Consider the following 26,713-nt stretch of genomic DNA (forward strand, 5'->3'; position numbering starts at 1 on the left):
GATGTAGTAGGTTTTTAGCGTACAAATAGGTTAGCAAGGAGTGAAGCGACGATCATATTTGGTTTACTTTAAACCACCAGCGAGCTTAAAGCTATCCCACTATGTCATCCCATAATAATATATTAATCTATTATCACCTTGCAGGTGCTGCCATCGCTAACCGAATCCCCGCGCTTGCGCAGCACGGACAACGGCGCTATCCTGCACTCGGGCGGCACCATCAGCGGCCGCCGACCCGCCTCCATGACCGTGGACCGGACGCCGCATGGACATGTCGTACGTTTCTACGTAACAATTAAAACGTTTAAAATTTTAATAAAAAAAGATGAAGTATGTCACACAGTGCCAATTACCTAATCTAAGCTATTTACGCAGCGAACGAGTTAGCGTCTAGCGAGCAAGAAATATATTACAATTTATAATATATCTTACGATTGCCTTGTTGATTGAGACAACATATTAGATGACTATTAAATACGTTTATTTTAATTTATATTGTAAAATTATTCATCATGTTTTGAATATTGCATAACTTACACATAGATAGGTACAAATCTCAATACATTAAACGCAGAAAACATCGTGCCCTAGTAGTGAAGTTGATTTAAAAGCCTTTTAGGTTTATACAGATCTAGGGACAATGTAGATAATGAAGTGGCTCAGTGCTCACTTAATGAGGCACTTAAGTAATGAGCAAATAACTTAACTGAGAGCTTCCGGGACCCGGTCCCATTAGTGAAAGATGTTTGGGCCTAGTTGATATGCAGGGAGTAATTATTATTTTAATGAGTACATTTCTGTTTTGCACGCCTCATAAGCGAAGCGTTGAGGTGGGTACTACTGTCACTTCGCGCAAAACATCTGATTTTTCAAACTTAAAATGTCTTTATGTATCATACATTGCACTTGTAAGATAATACATACACACACATATTAAGAAAAAACACTATTTTTAACGTTCATGATATTTTTGATGTCATTTTTGTTAGTTAAACTAGTTAAAAAACAGTTTAAAAAAGTTCTGTCTTGGACGTCCGTGTGTCTGTATGTGCGGATCCTTTTTCTTGTTAACACGATAGCGACCGAAATACTTTACTAATCGAGTCTTTTTTTCTCTCTTACGCTTGAGTATGCTCAGGAATAGAACCCTTTCATTTTTCAGGGTCTGATTCGATGTGGTTTAATTGTTATTAAATAAACAAAAATAATAATTAATAAATATTTATTAAAAAAAAATTATGAGGCGTGCACTTTTGGATTTTCCAAATTATTTTTAACTGACTTTGATTTGTTTTGTTTTTTATTGTTTTCCTTGGGTTTTCGACTTACACGTCAACATATGTTTCTTATTTAGTTAACGACGACTAAAAGTTTTTTCGAAGTGAGCGTAATTTTTTCGTAGAAACGTATTCATTATCTAAACTCTATCTAATTAAATTAATACAACAAATTTCAGGCTTTTCTAAATCGACTGGTAATACGTTAAATTCTGAGACACACTTGCAATTAGTTTCTGAAGTTTTTCACGAATTGGGATTTGTTATTTAACAATAACTGTTTCTATTTAGCGGCTAAGTAGAACTCTATTTAACCACCATATTTTTCACATTAGTTTTTCATATTAATTGCCATTACTATATATTGAATTTCCAGCATTCCAACATATATCGTTCGCGGTCAGCCGGGGGGGCGGAGTGCGAGTTCCGGTCTGAGAGGGAGATGCTGTATCGATCTCACACCAACCTGGATATACGGCGGAGTGACTGTGAGTAGAAATGAATCTTTATATGTACTACTAGGTAGTGTTGAAAACTTAAATCACTTTATTGATGTAAAGTAAAGTTTTGTCTCTGCTCAAAAGATGACCAGTTTCCATTTTTTTAATTATCCCCTAGTTCAATTCCTATTCCTAACTAGCCGTCTACCCTCACCTAAGTTGAGTCGGTTTCAAATGATAAAACATAATATTTAAAATCGGTAAAATCGTAGGATGAAAAAGAAATGTTTTCATTACTTAGAATTCTTGACAAATTGGCAACTATCTTTAGATAATTTTAGACATTATTTACTTTTATATTGCAGCAAGCCTTAACAAGCGGTTTGGCTCAGAGCCGGACCTCAGAGAGGAGGAGCAGAGGCCGAAGTGTAACAATAAACACTTCCGCAAGAAGTATCGAGCACCTCCACCACCTGCCAACGATGTGAGTTGTAAATTACCGTTATTATTAATGAACTTTGACAGACTTGGCACTGGTTGCATTAATATGGCAAACATCATTTATTTTAATGTGCATTTTTCTCGTATAATTTCAAAATTTAAAGATGTATTTTATAATTTATAAATTAAAATGTTAAAACGTATGAAAACTAATTCCTTTCAACGCATTTCAGCACTGCGAAGAATCGTCGCCAGATTGCGTGGATGGCAACTCAAAACGTGAACCACAGAAGAAATTAAGACTGTTCCGTACAAGGAACGAGACTAAAAAACTGAATCCCCTAAAACTAGAAACGAAACCCGCCTACAGAAGTACGTATACCGACTTCAAGTCACTTGACTTTACTGACACGTCTTTCGAGAGACGATACAGATCACCGTGTAAAGACAAGGACCACCTGAAATACCCAGATAATGTTGACATGCTACAGACGACCACTTCTTTGAAGAGAGAAGAGAGACTGTTGCAAGGAAGACAAGATTACAGGAACAAAATTGATCGAGTGAGCGGATGCCGGGCTAAAACATCAAAAACAAACGAAAGCAGCGAAGCGTGGAAAACGCCACTTTTGAACAGGAACTTCAGACATTCCGAAAGATTTAGCAAAACTGAATTTCAATTACCTTCTCTGAGAAGAGAAAAAACATTTGATAATACGCTCGCAATTAGTGAAAGTGATTCTCCGAGAACTACCCATGAAAGTAGACTGAAAGCTGCTGGAGACCACATTACAGCAAACAAGCTGGATAGCAAGTCGCCTTTGAGAAAATCTCTTCCTTCATTATTGCACAGAAATAATGAAGAAAAAGATGAATTTCAAATGGAACTCAAAAAGGCAACGAGTAGAATAAGAAACGAGTTAGTTAGTAAAAGTAATGTTAGTACCAAAACTAGTCAGAATGATAAAACGAAAGTGAACCCAACGAAAACACAAGTCAAAGAGTCTAGTCTTAACTCGAAAGATTGGAAACCAAGTAATGTTAGACGACCATTGAGTCGGATCAATGAGATTAAAGCTAAACCCGTTGATGATAAACTGAAATGTACTGATGCAAAGAAATTAAAAACAGATAGCAAAGAAAACGTTAAAACTTTGCCCGACAGAGGTCAAGCGTCCGGAAAGGAATCTACGCCTGAACACTCACCGACGAGGAAAAAAGAGCCTCTTGCCAAACCACAAGACAAGTAAGGAAACTTTTTAACGTTTCTAGAATGGCCCTTAAAGAAAGAATTGCTGATAAGTTTGCGATAATTTTCAATTTTTCAACCCTTTGTTTACAGACAAAAGGCACCATCCAAGCAATTCTACTTCGGCATGATAGAAAGCAAGCAAACAGAAACCCAGGATCATCTTAAAGACTTCCCTGGTCTCGGCAGTCCGATCATCGAGGAGTTCAGCAATTTCCACCTCATCGAGAAGAAGTTACTGGGCTACCATGAGGAAGACGAGCTGGATAAGTTCAACGAGAGATTACAACAGACCTGTAAAAGAAACCGTAAGTAAAACATCATTTTTGAATATTTCTAGTTAAGTTTTCAGGGATTCATTCGTTTTGATTATTCCACATGAATTGTTGTGTTATGTTATTTTTAAATATTTATTTTATTTATGCATAGGAAGTTATTTATTGAGACGGGCAAAACACGATATATATTATTAAAGTGAAACTTTTATTACATCGTCTCAAACTTTTTGGTCTGTGTAAGCGCATGTCGCGTGACGGTCGAACCGTACGATAATTATCGTACAAATACGATAATTTTGTGCCTAAGTTTCACTTTTACCGTGGTTTCATAAAACCACACAACATTTTTTTGTAACAGTGCCATAAATTAGATTTATATTGACAAAATTTAATGATTTTCCGTTTAAAAACATATCGTAATATGATGCTCAAAATAACGAAATATACATCAATTTTTTATGTGTAATTTCTTTCCCTATTTTAACTCTTTTTTTTCTGTAACTTAATTACAATTTTAATATTGTTAGCCTTTTGATAGAACTGCGTTTCCACTTTTATAGCATTAATTAATTATTATTAAATTCGATTCCACTGGGCAGTATCCTCCGAGTCAGCACTGTCCTCCTCCTCGGGCTCGTGCTCGGAGGGCTCGCTGGGCATCGCGCTGCGGCTGCGGCCCACACTCCCCAAGAAGCCGCCCGACGCGCCGCGCTTCTCGCCCGCCGCCGCCTGGCGACAGCTCGCCAGCTTGGATGCTCATCTCGCTGGTAACTATAAGATATATATTTAATTTAATTAATGCTCTTTAATATGTGTGTGCGCAAATTGAAAGCTACATATTTTGGTTTGGGTAAAAGGTATGCACAAAGGTACGTGAATAAAACAAAAGAGCAACTATAATAAGTCATTTTGTTTAGTTTTAAATCACAATTTGTCACCATGAAAGCCAGTAAGTATCTAATTTTATCTCTCCGATAACATTAATAAAAGGGATAGTAAATCTTAATACTATGTATTATAAAGGCGAAAGTTTGTTTGGATGTATGGATGTATGGATGTTTGTTACTCTTTCACGTAAAAACTACTGAACCGATTATAATGAAATTTAGCACACATATAGAGGGTAACTTGGATTAACACATAGGATAGGTTTTATCCTGGAAATCCCACGGGAACGGGAACTATGCGGGTTTTCCTTTGAAAACGCGGGCGAAGCCGCGGGCGGAAATCTAGTTTAAAGATATAACAATGAATCTTCCAAACGAAATATTATTACTTGTATCAAACCTCATTAAAAGTTACAAAAAATAGACTAATAATTTACATAATAATTATTATATTTCAGAAACTCGACCACTAGCTGTTGAAGTGAAGATGTCTGCAGATATATCTGGCGACTCATCACCCCGTTCCGAACAATCCGCGGATAAGTCCGGAGATTCAGGAATATCTGGTGACCATGCGCACAGCGATCATCGGATAGAGTCGCCGTCTAGACATGTAAGTAACATTAGACGTTCAAAAAATATTTAGGTTTCTGATGACTAATTTGTTGATTTATGATCCTGTTATATTTTTAGAATTCATGAAACCCCGCTATCCTATTTCAAGACAACCTTTTGTTCAATAAAAACTTCAATAAAAACGATTTTACTGAGCCAACTAGCAGCTCTATAATCTTTTAATTCTGTGTTATTTTTATACATTTTTAATTGCTTTTAAAATTCTGCGTGATTTTAAAGCTATTGCATAGCTTCTATCGCGAGCCTTGAGCGCGGGGACCGAATCCAGAAATTTAGTAACGAAAAACCTCACGCTCCCCACTCCGACGGGCACGGAGGTGTGGCTTGAAGGCATAGCATGCAATAGCTTTACCGCGGCAGTCCCCGAGTGCCACACGTCTTTTTTATACATGCAGTATTATTTTCGTATTATGCAGGTGGCCCCCGACGCCACATGGACGCCGCAACAAGACCTGGGCGACAGCGGGTCGGAGGGCGGGGCGCCGCCAAGACTCGAAAAAGTGAGGCCGCATGCTTAAGTGCGCGGGACGTTAGGACTGTCTGAAATGAATTATCTTTTAATTGATAAAATGGAATAAAGATCGCTTTGTCTGTCTTGCTATGCCCTAAATTATACCTAATTTAAATGCATTTAGAAATTAAAGACATTTTAAAGTCCACGACTTTGTTCGATGCAAATTGTAAGTAACGTCGGGATAAAGTATACGACATTTTCACGTATGATTTTGCATTTGGTTTTTGAATCTTTAACGATATGTATATAATTACTAAGGTAAATTACTATAATTTCCATCCAGTGTTTGCCATAAGACCAAACATACTTTCCCTTCTTTTATGAGACAAATAAAAATTTAAACTAAAGATATAAAGAAAATAGTGAATATAATATATTTCATTTCAGACATACTACTAGTAATTATATGTTTCTTGTTTATATATTTACATGTGACTAACATGAGTAGCCTAACCTCCCGTGTACGATGGAGGAATAACGGTAAATTGTTCTATCTCTTGCTTCTCTTCTATTTTTCTTAATAAAATATATGAACATCTCACTAACGACTTACTAATCATATTGTAACACAAAAAAACGTTAAAAGAACATATAGGTATCATCTAGACTATTCAACTTGTAAATGTCATTTTTATTTCAATTAAAGGATATTTTATAAAAAAAAATATACATTTTCATTAAAAATCGTAAAAATAAAACAAATATTTGTTTGTAATTCTTAATATTTCAACCTATTTTTTATGATGGTGGAAAATGAAACTTTTAAAGTGAAACTTTTATTACATCATCTTGACATCATCTCAAACTTTTTGGTCTGTATAATAGCGCATGTCGCGTGTAACGCGGCTGCCGAGTAGGTATACCTACTCCGTCACGCGACATGCGCTACACAAAGCAGTGTTTGGAACACAACATTTTTTATTATCATTTTAATTTTGAATACCTACATTATTATCATCACATCAGTTTCATTTTCTACAATCATTTTATTTTACATCTATTTTTCCCCTAAATTCAAGGTGCAAATTACTTTCCCTAATTTCCAGCCAGCTCTTATACTGTGCTTTTCTGTTGCATCTACCAATACTTCAATCTTTATTTCTATAACTCTCTCAGCCAATTTAGCATTTTTCTCTTGGCTAACAACCAATTTATCATTATTCCTCGTAAGCTTTAAAGAACTACGAACGCCGCATAGTTTAAAGGCATGTCGTGTTTCTACGAATGCTTTCAGGGCAAGCCAATGCAGCAAGGTTTCAACAGTCTGCAGAAGTTTAGGAAATCTGTCTCCGGGGCGTTGGGAGCTGCTCTTGGTTCTAGAAAGTTCGATTTGGAACATGAACCAATGTTAAATGAGCCAGAACAAAACTGGTTCTTGACGAAAAGCGCGCCAAATTCGCTGAGTAATCCGATGCTGTTTCAACCACTGAGGGTTAAGAATGAAGAGATTAAGGAGGAGTCGGAGAGTTTGGAAAAGGTAAGAATTTCATGAAGATGAAATTAATATTGTGATTTGATGGCACAAATCATAATTGCCTCTTAAATTAAAAGTTGCCAATAAATGTCCGAGCGGCATTGCACTTACATTGCAAGTCCTAGAACCATTAATATCATTGAAGCAATCGACAATCTATCGATCTTAAAAGAAAATAGGTAATTTTCTCCTGCTCCTGCTGCTTTATCAATTCATCATTGATATAGCAGCGACTGGCCGGTTGGCTTGGTTGGTAGTGACCCTGCCTTCCAAGCCAGAGGACGACCTCGATTCGATTCCCACCCGGGGCAAATATTTGTGTGATGAACATAGATGTTTGCTCTGTGTCTGGGTGTTAATTATCTATATATGTATTTATTTAAAATTATAACGTATGTTTATTAGCCATCTGGTTTCCATAACACAAGCGAAAGTTTAGTATGGGATCAGATCGTGCCGTGTGTGAAAATTGTCCCGAAATATTTATTATTTATTAAGCTATTGCATAGCTTCTATCGCGGGCCTTGAGCGCGGGGACCGAATCCAGAAATTCCGTAACGAAAGAACCTCACGCTCCCCACTCCGACGAGCGCGGAGGTGTGGCTTGAAGGCATGCTATGCAATAGCTTTACCGTGGCAGTCCCCGAGTGCCACACGTCTTTTTTTATTTATTTATTCATCATTACCCAACTCACTTTTAACGATGGTAATGTGTGTGTCCAGGAGGAGAGCGGGTTGTGGCGCGGGTCGGCGCGGTGCTGGGGCGCGCACGTGATGTACCTGCCGCCCGCGCCCCACCAGCCGCGCTCGCTGCCCGCGCCGCGAGAACGACCCGTCAGGTATTGTGCTATCATTCTCCCATTGCGATACGCACAGGCGATTCAAGTATCCTGCAAGTCTCGGAGACTAGTCACCGACGAATATCTCACATACATTGTACCGGTAGCGTAGTGTGCGAGCCTACATACAAATGTATATGAGATACTCCGCGGTCTAGAATAATTTACATTTGTACATTGAGTTACTATGTACTACGTACTAGAGAGAACATCGCTACTACACTATTTGTAATACGAGGTAGAGCCAATTGTCTCAAAACATTTTTTTTGTTACATTGATTGGTTTTAATTGATAAGTTTATTCTTATTTTTTTATAAGATAAACTTTATTTTTTTGTTACATAATAACTAATAAGTAATAAGAGGCAGAATATCTATAAAGTGTATGTATAAAGTGTATATCTTTAAAGTGTGTACTCACTAGCCGCGCCCCACGCCCGCCCCGCGCCGCCGCGCTTGTCGCACAGATTTTGTTCGTGGTGTCCTCTCTATACGTAGTAATAATACCTCAATGCATTTGTACTAATTTTTATTGAGAACTTAATATATTTTTTATCAATTAGATTTCTTTACAAAGAGTAAATTTAACATAACATAGAAATTAGTTAAAAACAGCAGGACTCTATACAGGGTATAATTTATATTTATAAAGCATTTGAATGCCATAAAAACCAAAAATATAAATTCTATACAGGGTGTCAAGAAAGATGGCCCAGAATTGGCCCAGAAAATCAAACTACTTGAATCAACCTTATTTTTTCGTAGTTTATACGCAATGTCAGCGCGCTTTTGAAACGTTTTAGATTTTAGAATAACGCGTGTGGTGGTTAGCGCTGGTGGGCCAACGATCGTCGGCACCTTTACAGCCATTCTAAATTTTAACGTTTTTTTCTATCTAGTGTTTGATTTAACGCGAGTATTTAGAAATTAAAGACTTTTTAACGGATTTTAAACGCGATTTATTCATTATATTATTTTCCCGACGTTTCGAACACTTTACAGCGACCGTCAAGACGTATACATCACACATCTCAGTCTCCCCGTGACCACGCTCGCTGTAAAGTGTTCGAAAAGTCGGGAAAATAATATAATGAATAAATCGCGTTTAAAATCCGTTAAAAAGTTTTGAACGTTTTATTGTCCCTAGGAGCAAATCCAGCGGTTGCCTGGAGACAGCCGCGCGGGCCGCCCGCTCCGCGCGCGCGGCGCTGGCGGGCGAGATGCGCGAGCGGGAACGCTCCGCCTCGCCGGAGCTCGCGCGCGCCCTCCCAGCAAGGGTCGAGCCGGTCACTGTGAGTAACTCAATAAATAAAAAAAAGACGGGTTGCACTCCGGGAGTGCCGGCAGAAGTGAAAACTTGATTATTAACGTTGAGCATGTTTAATATTTTGGAATGGTATCCGTCTTACGCTTTTTCGATCAGGTCACGTGTCCTGACGCGAGTTTAAGATTTTATACCCATTACAGAAAAAGTGCTCAACGCCGCTAATGAAGTTTTCAGTTTTCACTTCAAAAAAAATTGGTTGTCTGTAAAGTCGGTTTACTGACGATAGTTGAACGTGACAATGTCCGATTGTGCTTCTTTGTCGCTCGTTCCGCGCTCTCGCTTTCAAGCCTTACATGGAACGCCTCAGAGCGAGGTAACGCCGCATGAGTCATGTTTTTTCGTGCGTGCAGCCGGGTCTATCGAATTAAAAGACGTGTGGCACTCGGGGACTGCCGCGGTAAAGCTATTGCATAGCATGCCTTCAAGCCACACCTCCACGCCCGTCGGAGTGAGCGTGAGGTTTTTTCGTTTCGGAATTTCTGGATTCGGTCCCCATGCTCAAGGCCCGCGATAGAAGCTATGCAATAGCTTAATAAAATCTCCCAGCGGCACAGCGAGCGGTCGCCTGAAGCAGTCGTTTTTTGCCACCGTCATCAGCTTGATTTGAACGAAATTTTGCGTTCGTACGCAAGTTCAATTAGCCGATGAGGCTAGTTTATCGATGATACGTGATATATTTATTTATCCTGGGCAAAATCCGCGGCGAACTGCAGGCAAGAAAAAACCATCAGGGTTTCGAAATATTTTAGTGCTAAAAAACTATCTAACATGTACCATAAATCTAACCTTTTTAGATTACGTTTCAAAACTAGTTGTTACGGTCTGTGCAATTTAAATTTGGAACACTGATAAAACATTAAAATAGCAATGGCTCACTTTTCACAATATCAGATTTACAACGAATTGCGTGATTTTTAACAAAAAACTCATTTCATAAACAAGAAAAAATATTTTGACAAAATCTGCAAAATTAGTTGATATATTCATGTTTAAATTTTTTCTTAACTTAGACAATCTTAACATTTTAGGAGAACATCTTAAATTCTTCACCAACTATCCAAGACCTTGATAACACGCTTTTATTTATCAGCTTCACCTGTATGTTTATATGTAGTCCTTTCTATCTCTTTTAGGCTCAATTTTGACCCACTTTAAACGGACAAGTTTAATTTCAACTTTGTACACTTATCAGCGATCGATGACAATACAATTATTTCATGAGTTTATCTTATTATCCTGATAAGCATTGCCAGGATTGAATAATTTCCTTACGTATACTCTCCATAAGGACAAGTGACACAATTTTATATTTTTATTCATATCGGTTTATTACAAACTATTCAGTGTAACATCTGCTTCATTAGTGGAACATCTGCTTCATTGTTTCCATATACTTTTACCATACGACGCTCTAATTCTCCTGTCTTTTTAATTCTTGTCCAAACAACAACTATCGTCCCATCAATTAGTAGGGTTCTAAAATGTCGCGTAAGTGTGTTTCCCACGCACTAACAATTAGCATATATACACTTCCGTACTTAGGCAGTTAGTTCGCAATTTGTTTTGAAGCAAGGACATTGTTGTATAGCGATACGCTTCATTGAGGTTTTGGTCTGATTGAGATTCAGAAGGCGTAATAGGAAAAACGATGCTGTTTTGAAGATGGTTTAAAACTGTTAAGATAGAGGTTTATAATTGTTATATTATTATTTTGGAGACAATATATTTTAATGGTTAGAGACATCAATATTATTAAACAAGTGTCTTGTTTAAGTCGGATATTACTATGTAGTGACCTTACACTACCTTAGATAGAGAATAGAGCCGTAGATAATTTCCATTCAAACCGTCTCCAATAGAATAAAAAAAGTATTAGCGATAGGACCAGGGTTACCAACGACTTTCAAATTAAAAATTGTAATGTCCTTTTCAAATCCATCACACTTTTTACACTACAAGTGTGCCTAAAATACACAATAAGGTAAACCTATAAAAACCTCCTGACTCTGTCATGTAAATAGTTGATTAAAGCATCCATTACAAAGCCAATGATCCAATCATCACCTTATTACGATTCAAGTAAAGTCAAAAGCAGGGAAACAGACACGTTTTTACTTTTTAGTGTATAATTTGACCTCGCTTGTTGAAAATTCCTGAACGTAATACTAAGAGGGTAATGTCAGTTTTCGTCATAATACTGCCATAAAGGTTTTGTTAATGACCGTTTAGAATCGTGTTATGGAAATGATTATGGTATTCTGTAGTTGTTTAATGTGACAATTTATATGTATTATCATAGCTTTGGTTTAAATTTTTACGAACATTCTCTACGAGAGGAAGTACAAATTAGAATAAAGTAATGCAAGGTTAGGCTCATAATATTTAAATGACTAATTAATATAAGGTTAGTGTATATAATATCGAAAATATACATACATTAAAACCTATCGCACTAGTCATACTTAGCAAGCTCTACCTATTTCAACAAGAAGATCACCCTACTAGAAAGTTCTGATTGGCTATTTATGTTCGTAAACAACTAAACGTATTCATTGATGTACTCAACCAAAGACTAGCTTTTAATTTCTATACCTGTGCTTCACAAGTACTTTAAGTTGAAACTGTCTATCTATCAGATAGCCACAGTTGTAAAAGTAGCGAAAGAAACTTACAGTCTACTCACAAAATATTGAATGACATACGTAGTAATTAAATTCATAAGACAAAAGAAGATAGAGTGCCATTTAATTGGAATTTCCGTTATCAATGAATCTATATATATAAAAACCGGCCAAGTGCGAGTCGGGCTCGCGCACAAAGGGTTCCGTAGCAGCAAATATAATAAATTACAGTTAAATCAACCTATCTCAAAAACTATAAGAGATACTTTGATCAAACCAAAAATCGTTGAAAGAGTTAATTAGCATGCATCACCTCTATTTTTTTTAGAATTTTATACCCCGTAGTTATAAAAATAGAGGGGGGGGGACATACTTTTTACGACTTTGAGAGCTGATATCTCAAAAACCGTTCACTTTAAGAAAAATGTTTTTTAGAAAACTTTATATCATTTTAAAAGACCTTTCCATTGATACCCCACACGGGTATGTACATCGAAAAAAAAAATTTCATCCCTCAGTTACATGTATGGGGGGCCCCACCCCCAATTCTTTTTTTTACTATTTAGTGTCATATTTTTGTAGCGGTTCATACAACACATATTCCCATCAAATTTCATCACTGTAGTACTTATAGTTTCCGAGTAAATCGGCTGTGACAGACGGACAGACGGACAGACGGACAGACGGACATGACGAAACTATAAGGGTTCCGTTTTTGCCATTTTGGCTACGGAACCCTAAAAATGAAACCCGTTTCGCGTTGTCACGGCATCACGTGTGAACGGCTGAACCGATTTCGATATTTCTTTTTTTATTAAATTCCTTGAAGTACGAGGATGGTTCTTATGTAGAGAAAACGTAAATATGTACCACGGGCGAAGCCGGGGCGGACCGCTAGATTCAAATAAAAAACAAATGTTTATAATATAGGCCGTAGTCCATACAATAAGTTTCAGCGGCCTTAATTAAATACTTAAATAGTCAAACACCTTAAATTTACCTAGGATTAAGTATACTCTACATTCTTTTATAAATTTACATGTGTCCGGCTACCGCACGTTTTGAATACTTCATGACTTACCATTTTCTGGTTTACAATACTATGGAGAATAATAATGGTCCACTTCTAAGTACACTGCTTTTAAATTGTAGTACGGTGTTTGTAGAAACGTGGACAGAATTTAATATTTTACGTGTTTGTATCCCTCAATTTATAACTGGATAAATATATGGGCTTCGTTGTGAATGATAACAAATAGATGTAAATAAATCCTTTGTGATTAATTGTTTTCAAAGTTCAGATCTAGATGGGACATTGGAATTAATAGATAAACCTACAATGCATTATTTCTTTTTCTAATATTATGGATATATTCAAATTGTTAGATATAGTAAAGATATTACCGACAGCAAGTCGATAAAAGAAACATGTTCATTTATTACAAACATGATGCATTTTTTAAATACATATTACATAATTTAAATAATATCTTAGATAAAAATGGATTTTTAAGGTTTCACATTGCTCTAGGCTAGAATAGTTTGAATGTCACATTATCAAACTGGACAAAAGTTAAAATCTAATTATAGAAAAACCAATGCATTATTATTATCTGGGGGCACGGTAGTGCCCCCGCCAAGACAAGCCAAGCGAGGCGCACGGGCACTACCTACCTTTTCTCGAAGCGCTTCGACGTTTTTTTGAACCCTCATAACTTGGGTTTGGATCATGCTAGATCAACAAAATTTTCGGGATATATTGTCAATAGCGGACTTATTGAACATATTAAGTTTTAATTACATTAGCTTTTATACTTCAGATTTTATTTATATCTAAAAAACGCTAATTTCGTCACTGACTCACTGATGATCATCAAAATTCTTAAGGTATTTCCTAATGTCCTAGAAAGCTGAAATTTTGTATGTAAGCTAGTATTAGCACACAAACAACAAAAAAATTATAAAACTTGTAACTTTCATCCCCCAACCCCTTAAACTAGGGGATGGGAGTTTGTATGAGACCTGTAATTTTAAATTAAATTTTGATGACGCTAGAGGTCTAATCTAATAATCTAAAACTTGGTTCCCCTAGATATATATACATGGGTTGATCCAAAAGTAATGATAATCAATATTAAACAAGGTCATTACAGTTAAAATAATTATGTATTTCTCTAGATAGTCTTCTAACTAGATAATATACTTAGATATTTTTTTTCCTAACCTTAAAAAAAAAACTTTGACTTCATCCACAAAAACCCCTCTACTGCGGCCATCACTTCGCTGTCGTCTTAAAATTTTTTGCTAAGACGGTGTTTCTTGTGCCGAGGAAAGGGATAGAAATAACTAGGAGCTAGATCTAACAAACAGGGTGGGTGTTCAAGCATTTTGGAATGCCGATTTTTGAATGGCAGCCATTGCAACTGACGCTTTGTGATCTGGTGCGTTGTCTGGGTGAAACAGCATTCGAGCCTGCATTTTACCATGTCTCTTTTCCTTACTAACCTACCGCAATCTTTTAATTTGGTCTGTGTAGTTAGAGCCCAATATAGTGGCTACCTTCTTAAAATATTCCATCATAATTATTCCTTCAGCGTCCCAAAAAAACTACCGCTTTAATCTATCCCACTAATTTTCACTTTGAATTTCTTCATCGTCACTTTGGAAGCTCCCATCGCAGGCCATTGATTGTTTCTTGGTTTCAGCATAAACATGATGAACCCGGGTAACGTCCATGATCACAAATCGTGACAAAAAATAAAACCGGCCAAGTGCGAGTCGGGCTCGCGCACAAAGGGTTCCGTAGCAGCAAATATAATAAATTACAGTTAAATCAACCTATCTCAAAAACTATAAGAGATACTTTGATCAAACCAAAAATCGTTGAAAGAGTTAATTAGCATGCATCACCTCTATTTTTTTTAGAATTTTATACCCCGTAGTTATAAAAATAGAGGGGGGGGGACATACTTTTTACGACTTTGAGAGCTGATATCTCAAAAACCGTTCACTTTAAGAAAAATGTTTTTTAGAAAACTTTATATCATTTTAAAAGACCTTTCCATTGATACCCCACACGGGTATGTACATCGAAAAAAAAAATTTCATCCCTCAGTTACATGTATGGGGGGCCCCACCCCCAATTCTTTTTTTTACTATTTAGTGTCATATTTTTGTAGCGGTTCATACAACACATATTCCCATCAAATTTCATCACTGTAGTACTTATAGTTTCCGAGTAAATCGGCTGTGACAGACGGACAGACGGACAGACGGACAGACGGACATGACGAAACTATAAGGGTTCCGTTTTTGCCATTTTGGCTACGGAACCCTAATTATCCTGATCTCATTAAAAATTTAGAAATTCACCCTCTAAACGTCGAATCGTTGTTTCTTCTTTTCGTCGGGAAACATTCTGGCCCGCACGGTTCACATTCAAATTAATGTAAATACTTGGAAACGTGGCCTGTTGATATGATTTTTTTGTGATAACTTAGTGAGTAGGTACATGAGCAAGCAAAAAACATTTATTTTATATTTTTATGTGCACAGGAAATACCCAATTATCATTACTTTTGGATCAACCTAGTATATGTATAGGTACTCCTTGTTAAAAAAAAAATTGTTACAAACAACCTACAAAAAACATTTTCATGTAAAATGTTGCCAAGACGAGCCCATATGACTCGCACTGTCAAAAAGTTATCAGATCTCATGTAGAGCCAAGCTTCTAACACTACACGCCCTAACTCTACAAGGCCTAACTTCACAAACTCTACACCTTAGTCAAAATATGTGGCTTGGCCGTTCGTTACTACAAGAACTATTGTATAACACAAAAGTAATGAACAGTGAATTAATTTTTCACCTTACGCCGATGTGAATGTAGCGAAATGGCCAAGCCACATATTTTGACTAACGTGTAGAGTTTGTGAAGTTAGGCCTTGTAGAGTTAGGGCGTGTAGTGTTAGAAGCTTGGCTCTACATGAGATCTGATAACTTTTTGACAGTGCGAGTCATATGGGCTCGTCTTGGCAACATTTTACATGAAAATGTTTTTGGTGGGATAATATATAATGCATAAATTATGAATTTTAATAACCAAAACTTCATGATTTATCTATTATATATATGCGTGCTGCAGTGAAATATATTATCATTTATCTACCTAACTATCATAATATTACATACATGATCATTTCAAAAAGAGATAAAGAGAATATTTCACTATAGGGAGAAAAACGTTTATCAAAGAATACTATAATATAAGCTTTAAGCAGTATTAATGATAATAATTGCTAAAATAACTCAAAATATGTTCAACTCCCAACAAAAAACAAAAGTTCTTTGATAAAAAATTTCAAACTCAATTGAAAAAAAAAACAAATACACATACGTGAAACACGAAAACAACTGTACGTAACGTAGAAATGTCAACAATTATTACATACACGTAAACAAGCCGTGGGGAGCGCGCGCGCAGTTGTGTCTGTTCATGTGTTAGAGGTTGGTTGTGTGCGTTTGTCACTGGTGTTCTATGTCGTAAGTTTAATTTTGTATTTTAAATCTATAATGTTGACATTTTTATACTAAATCGGTGAAAGCCCTATATTATTTGATGTTATAAAAATATATATTTTTTTATATTGCACGCCTCATAAGCGAAGCGTTGAGGTGGGTACTACTGTCACTTCGCGCAAAACATCTGATTTTTCAAACTTAAAATGTCTTTATGTATCATACATTGCACTTGTAAGATAATACATACACACACATATTAAGAAAAAACACTATTTTTAACGTTCATGATATTTTTGATGTCATTTTTGTTATTTAAACTAGTTAAAAAACAGTTTAAAAAAGTTCTGTCTTGGACGTCCGTGTGTCTGTATGTGCGGATCCTTTTTCTTGTTAACACGATAGCGACCGAAATACTATACTAATCGAGTCTTTTTTTTTCTCTTACGCTTGAGTATGCTCAGGAATAGAACCCTTTCATTTTTCAGGGTCTGATTCGATGTGGTTTAATTGTTATTAAATAAACAAAAATAATAATTAATAAATATTTATTAAAAAAAAATTATGAGGCGTGCACTTTTGGATTTTCCAAATTATTTGATATTTTGAAAATACTGGGATCTTGTTAACAAAAAATTCTTATTATTTTATTTAACCTTAGTAAATATGACATTGATACATATAATAATGTATAAAGCAAAAAAATATTTTTTTCTATCGTCGCAATTGTAAAAAAGAAATATACGGAACTTTCTTTGCTTTTTCAAATCATCTATTAAAAAAATATTTGAAAATTTGTGTAGTGGGGAAAATTATCTAGGTTTAATATAAATAGTCTGTGTATATTTCATGCTCAATTGACGAGCACAATGTGTAAGTACAACTTTAGCAGTATATCATCTAAGTTTTGTCGCCCGTCCAAGTAGGGCCCTTCCGGCCTCCTCCACTCAAGCGACAGCCCAAGCCGAGGTTCGAGATCCCCGTCAACGGGGGACGACCTTGCGAATGTCGCTACCAGGGTGAACCTTCAGTTCACCCCCGCGTCCGCGTTAAAATGTAGAAGCCCTTTTGAGTTCTGGCTAACATTGAGAAACACCACACAAAAAAAAATCATCTAAGTTTACATAAAGCAAATAATTTTATTTATATTTTGTAAATTGATCTATTGCCTATTCACTTTTGAAAATATACCAGCATTAATGAGTTTAAATTTTCAAAATAACTATGAAATCATACTCTATGTGCACAACTATGATAGATCTGCAACATTGTTACGATAAAGGCAATCGTCACGGCTAATAAATTTTATCATATAATGCTGTATTACAAAATGTATGTAAAATGAACTTTACATAACCCGCGGGTTTGACCGTATCCGCTTTCTTTGTAACGAGAGAAAATTAATATGAGAAGGAAGTCATTCATTACAAGAAGTGATTTAGGAAGAATAAAAATTACCTACATGAATTAATTAATAATTCTGAAAGATCGAAACAACGATCGAAGAAATCTTTAATAATTCTTGTCTATTTTTATCAGACATTTTATTTTCTAAATTCCATAACAAAGGCAAATTGCATAACTGTTGTTTTCTTATGTATTCATGTAGATATTTACTTCATGGACAAGAATCAGTTATTAGGATTGAAGATTTCACCAATACCAAATAGTTTTATTGTTTCGTTCCCATTCGTTCTCAAAACTTATTTGTTTTTTATATTACTTTAATTTCCGATTTGGCCATACTGCAGGTATGCTTGCTTGAAATATTATTTCTGTAAAAATCTAAAAGTAGATATATTCATATAATATTATACTTACGTGACTATTTATGAAAGTGAAAGTCACTTTTGCTTTTATCTTTCGAAATGCATCAGATATTATCAACAAATTGTTCAACATGCCTTTATTTTATTTAAATTTATGTAAAGTGCTCTTTTAGTTTAATATAACTATTTTTACAGGGTAATTTATAAATAAAAAAATACTTACAAACAATTATACTACTTTCACATGTATATATCTAATATTATGTAATTTCCTGTTACTCTACATATTATAATTTAATTAATTGATTTAAATTGTTTTGTCAAATTAGTGCATCAATCTATACTAATATTATAAAGCTGAAGAGTTTGTTTGTTTGTTTGAACCCGCTAATCTCGGGAACTACTGGTCCGATTTGAAAAATTCTTTCGGTGTTAGATAGCCCATTTATCGAGGAAGGCTATAGGCTATGTATCATCACGCTAAGACCAACAAGAGTGGAGCAATGCGGGTGACACCGCGCGGCACAACTAGTATAATATATAATGCTAACGCTCTTCCCGGCTCTGCTTTTACCCGGTAATAAAAGAACAATAAAACATAGTCTACGTACTGAAATGATTTACATTTTAATAATATGTCCTAACACTTTCGTAGAGATTCTAATGCAAGCAAATATATTAATATAAAGTGTTGTATTTATTAAGCAATTGTGTATAAAGCTCACATAAAATATATAATTAATTGAAAAATTATATAAATCGACAGCCATTTACATATTAAAATGATGTGGAGATGAGACTTGCATAAGCATGTGTAATATAACCATTTATCATGTATCAATTGACGCGACAATGTATTAAGTAATATTATAGATATTATTGATAAATAATCGAATGAAATATTATGTAAATAGATAATTTATTGAAAAATAGGTGTATTTAATCCAGGTAGGTAAGATATATCGAGAATAAATGATAATGGGCTTTTGCAGCTGAAAGAATATAAAAGTGGTTTAGAAGTTCGACAGGCAGGCATCAGGCAAGATATTTTAAATTGAGTTTACAAAAAATAGTCGTTTACGGCGTAGCAAAATAAGGTTCGCTAATTGAAAAAAAAATATGTGGCTTTAAAAAATAGTAAGTAATAGAAGAAGGCTCCGTTACTAAACTAAATAAAGATTATAGTTTGTCAGCTGAGTAGTGCAGGAAGACGACTATTAAAACTAAGCATCTAAAATAAAATACACCTATAACGTTACTATGGTGGCATATCGTAATAAATATATGAAGAATATTGACAATAGCAATGCAATTTACATAGAGGTGACCTTCGTGATGTCATCCCACGAACCATCATTATGTTGTGAGCAGTTGCGATCATAATTCATAATTATATCATTTTAAGTGTTGTTCTAAGTTCAAGTCAGTGTCAGGGATATATTATACAATTATGGTTACAAGCACTACAAGCCTACACTTGTAAAGCAAAAAAGCGTATTTTAAAAAAAAGTGTCTTGGAAAATAGAAAATAGACAATAGACGAAAAATCGATTACTTAATAAGAAATGACAGAACTAAACATTTAGGACATTATAAAAAATGAAGATATATCAATAAAATACTTTAAACATGTCCTAAGCACCTTAAAAGACAAAATTAAAAGTTACTCTAAACGTTGCGTGTATGGAGAATTATTACATTATATAAAAATAACTGAACTATGAAAAACTACCTATCTTATAAGTAACTTTTTACTTAATTTATTAGGTTTGATTTCGTGACCGGTTTAAATGAAAATAATAAATTTTATGATAAATATTTTCACATTGTTTCGGACAAAAAATAAAATATTTCCTACTAGAGGTCCGCCCCGGCTTCGCCCGTGATACATATTTCGCAATAAAAGGTAGCCTATGTCCTTTCTCGGGTATCAAAATATCTCCATACCAAATTTCATGCAAATTGGTTCAGTAGTTTAGGCGTGATTGAGTAACAGACAGACAGACAGAGTTACTTTCGCATTTATAATATTAGTATGGATGTAGGTATATGTTTAACTTTGCTTACATTTGAAAAATCATAAACACAAAATAAAGTTAGTTTACAACCGACGGTTTGCCATCTAGATCGGAAATTTAGCTTATGTAACTAATTTCATAATTTTCCACACCTTGATTTTCCAAGTTTATAAACGCAGCCCTGACATGATTTAATCTATACTAATATTATAAAGCTGAAGAGTTCGTCTGTATGTTTGTTTGTTTGAACGCGCTAATCTCGGGAACTACAGGTCCGATTTGAAAAATTCTTTCGGTGTTAGATAGCCCATATATCGAGGAAGGCTATAGGGTATAATTATATCATCTCGCTAAGACCAACAGGAGCGGAGCACTGTGGGTAAAACCACGGAGCACAGCTAGTTCAAATATAAAAATAATATAAACAATAACATAATGTACAGAAACAATGTTTGATATTTATGGATAATAAAAATAAGGAAGAAAATCATACCGCACGAAGCGGGGACAACATACTAATAAATAATTTGGAAAATCCAAAAGTGCACGCCTCATAATTTTTTTTTAATAATTATTTATTAATTATTATTTTTGTTTATTTAATAACAATTAAACCACATCGAATCAGACCCTGAAAAATGAAAGGGTTCTATTCCTGAGCATACTCAAGCGTAAGAGAATAAAACCGGCCAAGTGCGAGTCGGGCTCGCGCACAAAGGGTTCCGTAGCAGCAAATATAATAAATTACAGTTAAATCAACCTATCTCAAAAACTATAAGAGATACTTTGATCAAACCAAAAATCGTTGAAAGAGTTAATTAGCATGCATCACCTCTATTTTTTTTAGAATTTTATACCCCGTAGTTATAAAAATAGAGGGGGGGGGACATACTTTTTACGACTTTGAGAGCTGATATCTCAAAAACCGTTCACTTTAAGAAAAATGTTTTTTAGAAAACTTTATATCATTTTAAAAGACCTTTCCATTGATACCCCACACGGGTATGTACATCGAAAAAAAAAATTTCATCCCTCAGTTACATGTATGGGGGGCCCCACCCCCAATTCTTTTTTTTACTATTTAGTGTCATATTTTTGTAGCGGTTCATACAACACATATTCCCATCAAATTTCATCACTGTAGTACTTATAGTTTCCGAGTAAATCGGCTGTGACAGACGGACAGACGGACAGACGGACAGACGGACATGACGAAACTATAAGGGTTCCGTTTTTGCCATTTTGGCTACGGAACCCTAAAAAAAAAGACTCGATTAGTAAAGTATTTCGGTCGCTATCGTGTTAACAAGAAAATCCTCCGCACATACAGACACACGGACGTCCAAGACAGAACTTTTTTAAACTGTTTTTTAACTAGTTTAAATAACAAAAATGACATCAAAAATATCATGAATGTTAAAATTTTTCTTAATATGTGTGTGTATGTATTATCTTACAAGTGCAATGTATGATACATAAAGACATTTTAAGTTTGAAAAATCAGATGTTTTGCGCGAAGTGACAGTAGTACCCACCTCAACGCTTCGCTTATGAGGCGTGCAATACAGCGTAAAGATGATTAATTTCTGACACTCCATAATTACAATAAAAAACTAAAAACTTGGGTGTAACCTCCGCTGATGTCATGATCAAATATATTCAACAGGTTCCACTTACTATTGGATTTAAATTGTCAATTTTTTATTTTATTTGTAATGAAAAAGTGTTTTTCATCGCTCATATCTTAATATGCTTTATTGCGCAGTTTTGACGACATAGAGTTAAAAGTTTACATCAAATGCAATAGTCATAATCTCTGCAACAAACATAACTATCACTTCACACATCAACCGTAACGCGTATCTTTGTAATTATTTCGTTTGAATTTCAAAAATATATCTTTTTAGGATCGGTGTTGATTTTACCAAAGTTTTACCATAGATTTATTATCGTATGTGGTAAAAAATTACTTAGGTACAAAAAAGTTATTGACAGAATATTGAGTTGTATAGACGGAAAATTTTACAAATACAGTTAATAAAAAAAAATATTATGCTTTGAACATTGAGATATACATATGGAGACGACACCGCCTACATCACTTATGTTCCGCTCAACATACGCCATGGCGTATGTTGAGCGGTTTTTTTTAATGGTTTTAAAGTGAAACGCATCAAATATGCCTTCGTGTGTGTTACGATATTGCACAAATAATACAAATAATACGGAAAAGTGCAAAGGAATAACTTTCATCGGTAAGTACCTTACTAGATAATAATTTTTAAAACGTAGTTAGAGCAAAAAAATGGCGCAAAGATTTTGTTCGTGGTGTCTCCTCCATACGTAGTAATATTATCTCAATGGCTTTGAAAGAGATAGAGATAGTATTTAAAAGAGATAGAGTCTTGGTCTTGTAGTAACTGTAAGTTCCAAGATAGTTAAGCTTTGTAAAACAATAAAGAACAAAATAATAACAACAATTAAACAATTTCCCGCTGCGTGTAACACGATGATTGACGGACAGTTATCCCGATTAATTTAACTTTATTTCCAACAGCTTTGTAACGGGTTCAAACTGTTTTAACATACTGAGCTATATTTTTATTTGCCTATAGGTTAAGTAGATAAAAAGAATCTTTTTCTGAAGAAAGATACAAATACTAAAGCTTACCTATATTGTATTGTTTTTCCTATTTCGATGCAATTGATGCATGCATAATTTCATTTAATATTTCTTTATACTTAATTATTATAATTTTAAATAATCTAAATTCGGTATACACATTATTCTCTGAAGTCTAATTGAAACTGAATTTAGTCCGCGCATCATAGAAATGATATCAATTGCTTCAGTAAAGTATTGGGCGAACGATAATTTTCGTATCGAAATTTTTAAATTACCTTGACTTGTTAAAGTTTTTTTTTTTGTAAAACAACTTTCAACGAACTTATTATATTAACATAATGATGAATACACCTAGTTAAAGCATCCATTTCGTAAACAGCAATAACAGAAGATCATAGATTACAGACGGCCATTAATAATGAATTTTAATTTTTTATTGCAATAATACGATTTGATGTAACATAACTGTTCATGTTAGGAAATAAAATTGTGCTATTAATAAGTTGTTTAATGCTAAAACTTACATTTGAAGAAAATAAAATGTTATACTATTATTGGTATTAAGGGTAAATGGGAGTGTGTACGTCGAGACAAACTTCTATTTATGTGCAAAGACACTTTAATAACTCTAATCAAAATCAAGAAAAAAGGACCTTTATAAAAATGATTTTTTCATGCAGATTAATGAATTGTCACTTAATCACTGTTCTAACAAAGGAAAACTACTCGATGAAACGGATATGTCCTCGAATAAACAAAAAACATTGTCTGTCATCTATCAACCAACGCACTTGGCCGTTTTAGTGGATGACGTTTTAAATGAATACCTAGCTAATGCATGCTTTGTTATGATTAACTCGTATTAATAGGGTATTTTCATCGATCCTTGATAAGTGTAAAAAGTTGGAATTTAATCTGTCCGTTAAGAGTGGGTCAAAACCATTGACTTACTATGTACTATGTACTAGAGACGGCATCGCTACTACACTATTTGTAACACGAGTTAGAGCCAAGCGTCTCAAACATCGCTTATATCTATGACTAACTAGCCGCCCCACGCGCGCCCCGCACTGCCGCGCCGCGATTGTTGCACAGATTTTGTTCGTGGTGTCCTCTCTATACGTAGTAATAATACATCAATGGTCAAAACCGAGTTTAAAATAGTCGGTTACATACAGGTAAAGCTAATAAAACGTGTTAAGACTAATATCATGTTATTTATTTTTCTGATCATTGAGTAATGTTTTCCAAAAATCTTTGTACAAATATTAGTTCAAAACAAGTCCCATTAAGTCATCTGTCGGTAAATACATATATCGGCACGCGAGGTCGCCTGTCCTCAAACATCATTGTTTGCGAACACACCGTGAAGCTGTCCTAGTTACGCTGAGCTGAGTTAAGTGTAGTAATGTATGATTTACATTAAACTGTATATATTATGATATGTTTGCTGTATTTCCCCATAAGCAACACGTAACTGGTGAAAACGATACATCGATAGAAGCAACATTTTGTTAGGTTGGTAAATTATGAAGATAACTATTGTAATTTTTGTATTTGAAATCACTGTTTGTTCGATAAACGCTCAATTTAGCTCAATTTAGATATTTCTTATGAATAATTATTCAAGTTATTTTGTACTTCTTTTTGACTTAAGTGACAAACCATTCAAACAGCTGCTGTCATAATTTCCCGCGCTTACGAACCATCTTGAAAAAAAATTTGACATGCATTTGCGTCTATGGTTATCACTAACATTATCCTGTCTTCGAAGGACATTACATTATGGTCGAACAATGAACACATGGACATGCCCTGAATGTCTGTCATTGTTTAACAACAATATAGTAGTCATAATATAAATTATTTGTTGAATCATTGCGCGTGGGGCGGCATTTTTGTCGCAGTTATTCAATGTTTATTCAATCGTTCTATTTAATTACGATTGATTTAGCTAATATCGACGTTTGTGTATTTATAAACAAACCTTATAGAATTAGGTCCCGTCTATGTGTACTTTACTCACGTAAAAATCAGATCCGACTACAACAATAAACAGCCATTATCATATTGTCCATCTTTAATTGTTTTTTTTTAGGATATTTTTTATAATGGCTACACTCGCGTCGCCAAAAAGCGCTTGTTCAAAATTGGTAATAAAAGTGGGTCTTATTCTCAAACTCATAATAATTTGTAAGTGAAAATTAGATTTGAAATCGTAACTAAATATGCACAGTTGGTACAGAATGTTTAAACAGCTGTGTGAACTCTTCGTAACACCATCGACACGATCGTGACAAGTTTGCGTTCTTAGCTTTGTTTATAAGTTTCCAATTTAACTTAAATATTGAAGAAATGTAGAAAGTTTTGTAATTATATAGATAAAATGAAACAATTTAGAATGCAATTAATGAATGTACCACAGAATGCACCAATAATTTATAGGGTAGGAAGAATGGGTAGGAATGACATAAACACGTTAATGGCGGCAAAAGATAACGAACGAAATGTGAAAGAATTTTATGTAATATTGATTGGTAAATAGCCACCATAAACATTCCACAGTACGCTAAAAGTTATATTAAGTTATTAAAACGATATTAATTGAAAATTTCCTGTCTTTTTCTGTATTATGCCCATTTTAAAGATTAATTTTACAAAAATTTAATCCGCTGAAAACATAATTAACAAATATGATTATATTATATTATTCCGGCTTCCAGGATATACACGCTTATCCATTTTTCTCTCCATATCTATAGGTATGCATTCCAAATTTCAATCAGATCAGTTCAATAAGAGAGGAAATCTTTCCTATTTATAGATTTTCTATAAGGATTACAGTGTGATTACAGATCTAGTAAATAGTAATAACGATATGTGTTGTAACTTTTCACAGCATCAAATTAGCTATTTTCTCATATTATGCAAATTGCAAAGGCAACCGGTTACTAAATTCGCTCCAGTGTGAACAAATGCGTTACTTGTTGTATACTTTCGAATTATTTCCTATTTTGCGACATTTGTCTCCGTTTCTAATTGGTCATTGTATTGTGCGCGTAGGGTTTTTCAGATACCTTGTATTATTGCTTTGCCATATCGGAGTCTCAAAGAACAAAGCCGCTCTTACCTGTTAGCTGTTAGGATTATAATTAATTATACAAATGATTTTATAGTATAAGTATGCACTTTCTTTGCACATCAAATAATATAGAAAGAATCGTAATCCTGATATGTTCTACGTGGGATTTTTATATTCTTTAGTCAAACCCTACTATAGGTACGTAGGTAGTTTTCTAGATAGTCGAAGATTGAAAATATTCATTTCGTGTAGAATCCTGAATCTGTTAGTTACACCTATATACTTAGAATTCTTCCTTAATCAGCTTTTCCACAACATCATTATGAACTAAAACTACATAATGATACTGAAATATGTGTTTAATTGTGGGAAAACGTATAATAGTCAAGAAAGCAACGTCGATTTAATGAAGGAAAACACAAAAATATTTCTTCTTCAATAAGCCGTGATCTCGAAGAATCGAATTATGAATGATGTCTGTATAAAAAAATGCGTTTTTTTATATTCGGTTTATTTGAGAATTTATTGTAATTCGTAAACTATTTTGAAAAAGGCTTATCTAATGAAAAAAGAGTCATAAAATAATTACGTGTATCGGAACATGCTAGCACAGACTAATAATAATATATCTACTACGTATACAAATGCTAGTATTATCTATTTATCTACGTTTTCAAATAACAAAGCAATACACAGTTGTTATAATATTGCTTG

General features: G+C 34.5%; 1 protein-coding gene across 1 annotated transcript in view; it reads left to right on the forward strand.

Annotated features, from left to right (window-relative positions):
- The window catches only part of LOC149907382 (uncharacterized), a 107,319-nt gene that overhangs the window by 70,013 nt on the left and 10,593 nt on the right, over positions 1-26,713 (forward strand). The window contains exons 5-15 of the mRNA XM_090102384.1: positions 145-276; positions 1,654-1,765; positions 2,083-2,201; positions 2,392-3,404; positions 3,501-3,715; positions 4,285-4,452; positions 5,031-5,185; positions 5,625-5,708; positions 6,957-7,199; positions 7,920-8,035; positions 9,183-9,327. Coding sequence (XP_089958510.1) covers positions 145-276; positions 1,654-1,765; positions 2,083-2,201; positions 2,392-3,404; positions 3,501-3,715; positions 4,285-4,452; positions 5,031-5,185; positions 5,625-5,708; positions 6,957-7,199; positions 7,920-8,035; positions 9,183-9,327 — 2,502 coding nt within the window. The remainder of the gene's footprint in view (positions 1-144; positions 277-1,653; positions 1,766-2,082; positions 2,202-2,391; positions 3,405-3,500; positions 3,716-4,284; positions 4,453-5,030; positions 5,186-5,624; positions 5,709-6,956; positions 7,200-7,919; positions 8,036-9,182; positions 9,328-26,713) is intronic.

Source organism: Colias eurytheme, chromosome 6 (assembly GCF_061535395.1).
Source record: "Colias eurytheme isolate Ceu_HAF_F1 chromosome 6, ilColEury1 Martin Lab GWU primary, whole genome shotgun sequence".
NCBI classification, from domain to species: Eukaryota; Metazoa; Arthropoda; class Insecta; order Lepidoptera; family Pieridae; genus Colias; species Colias eurytheme.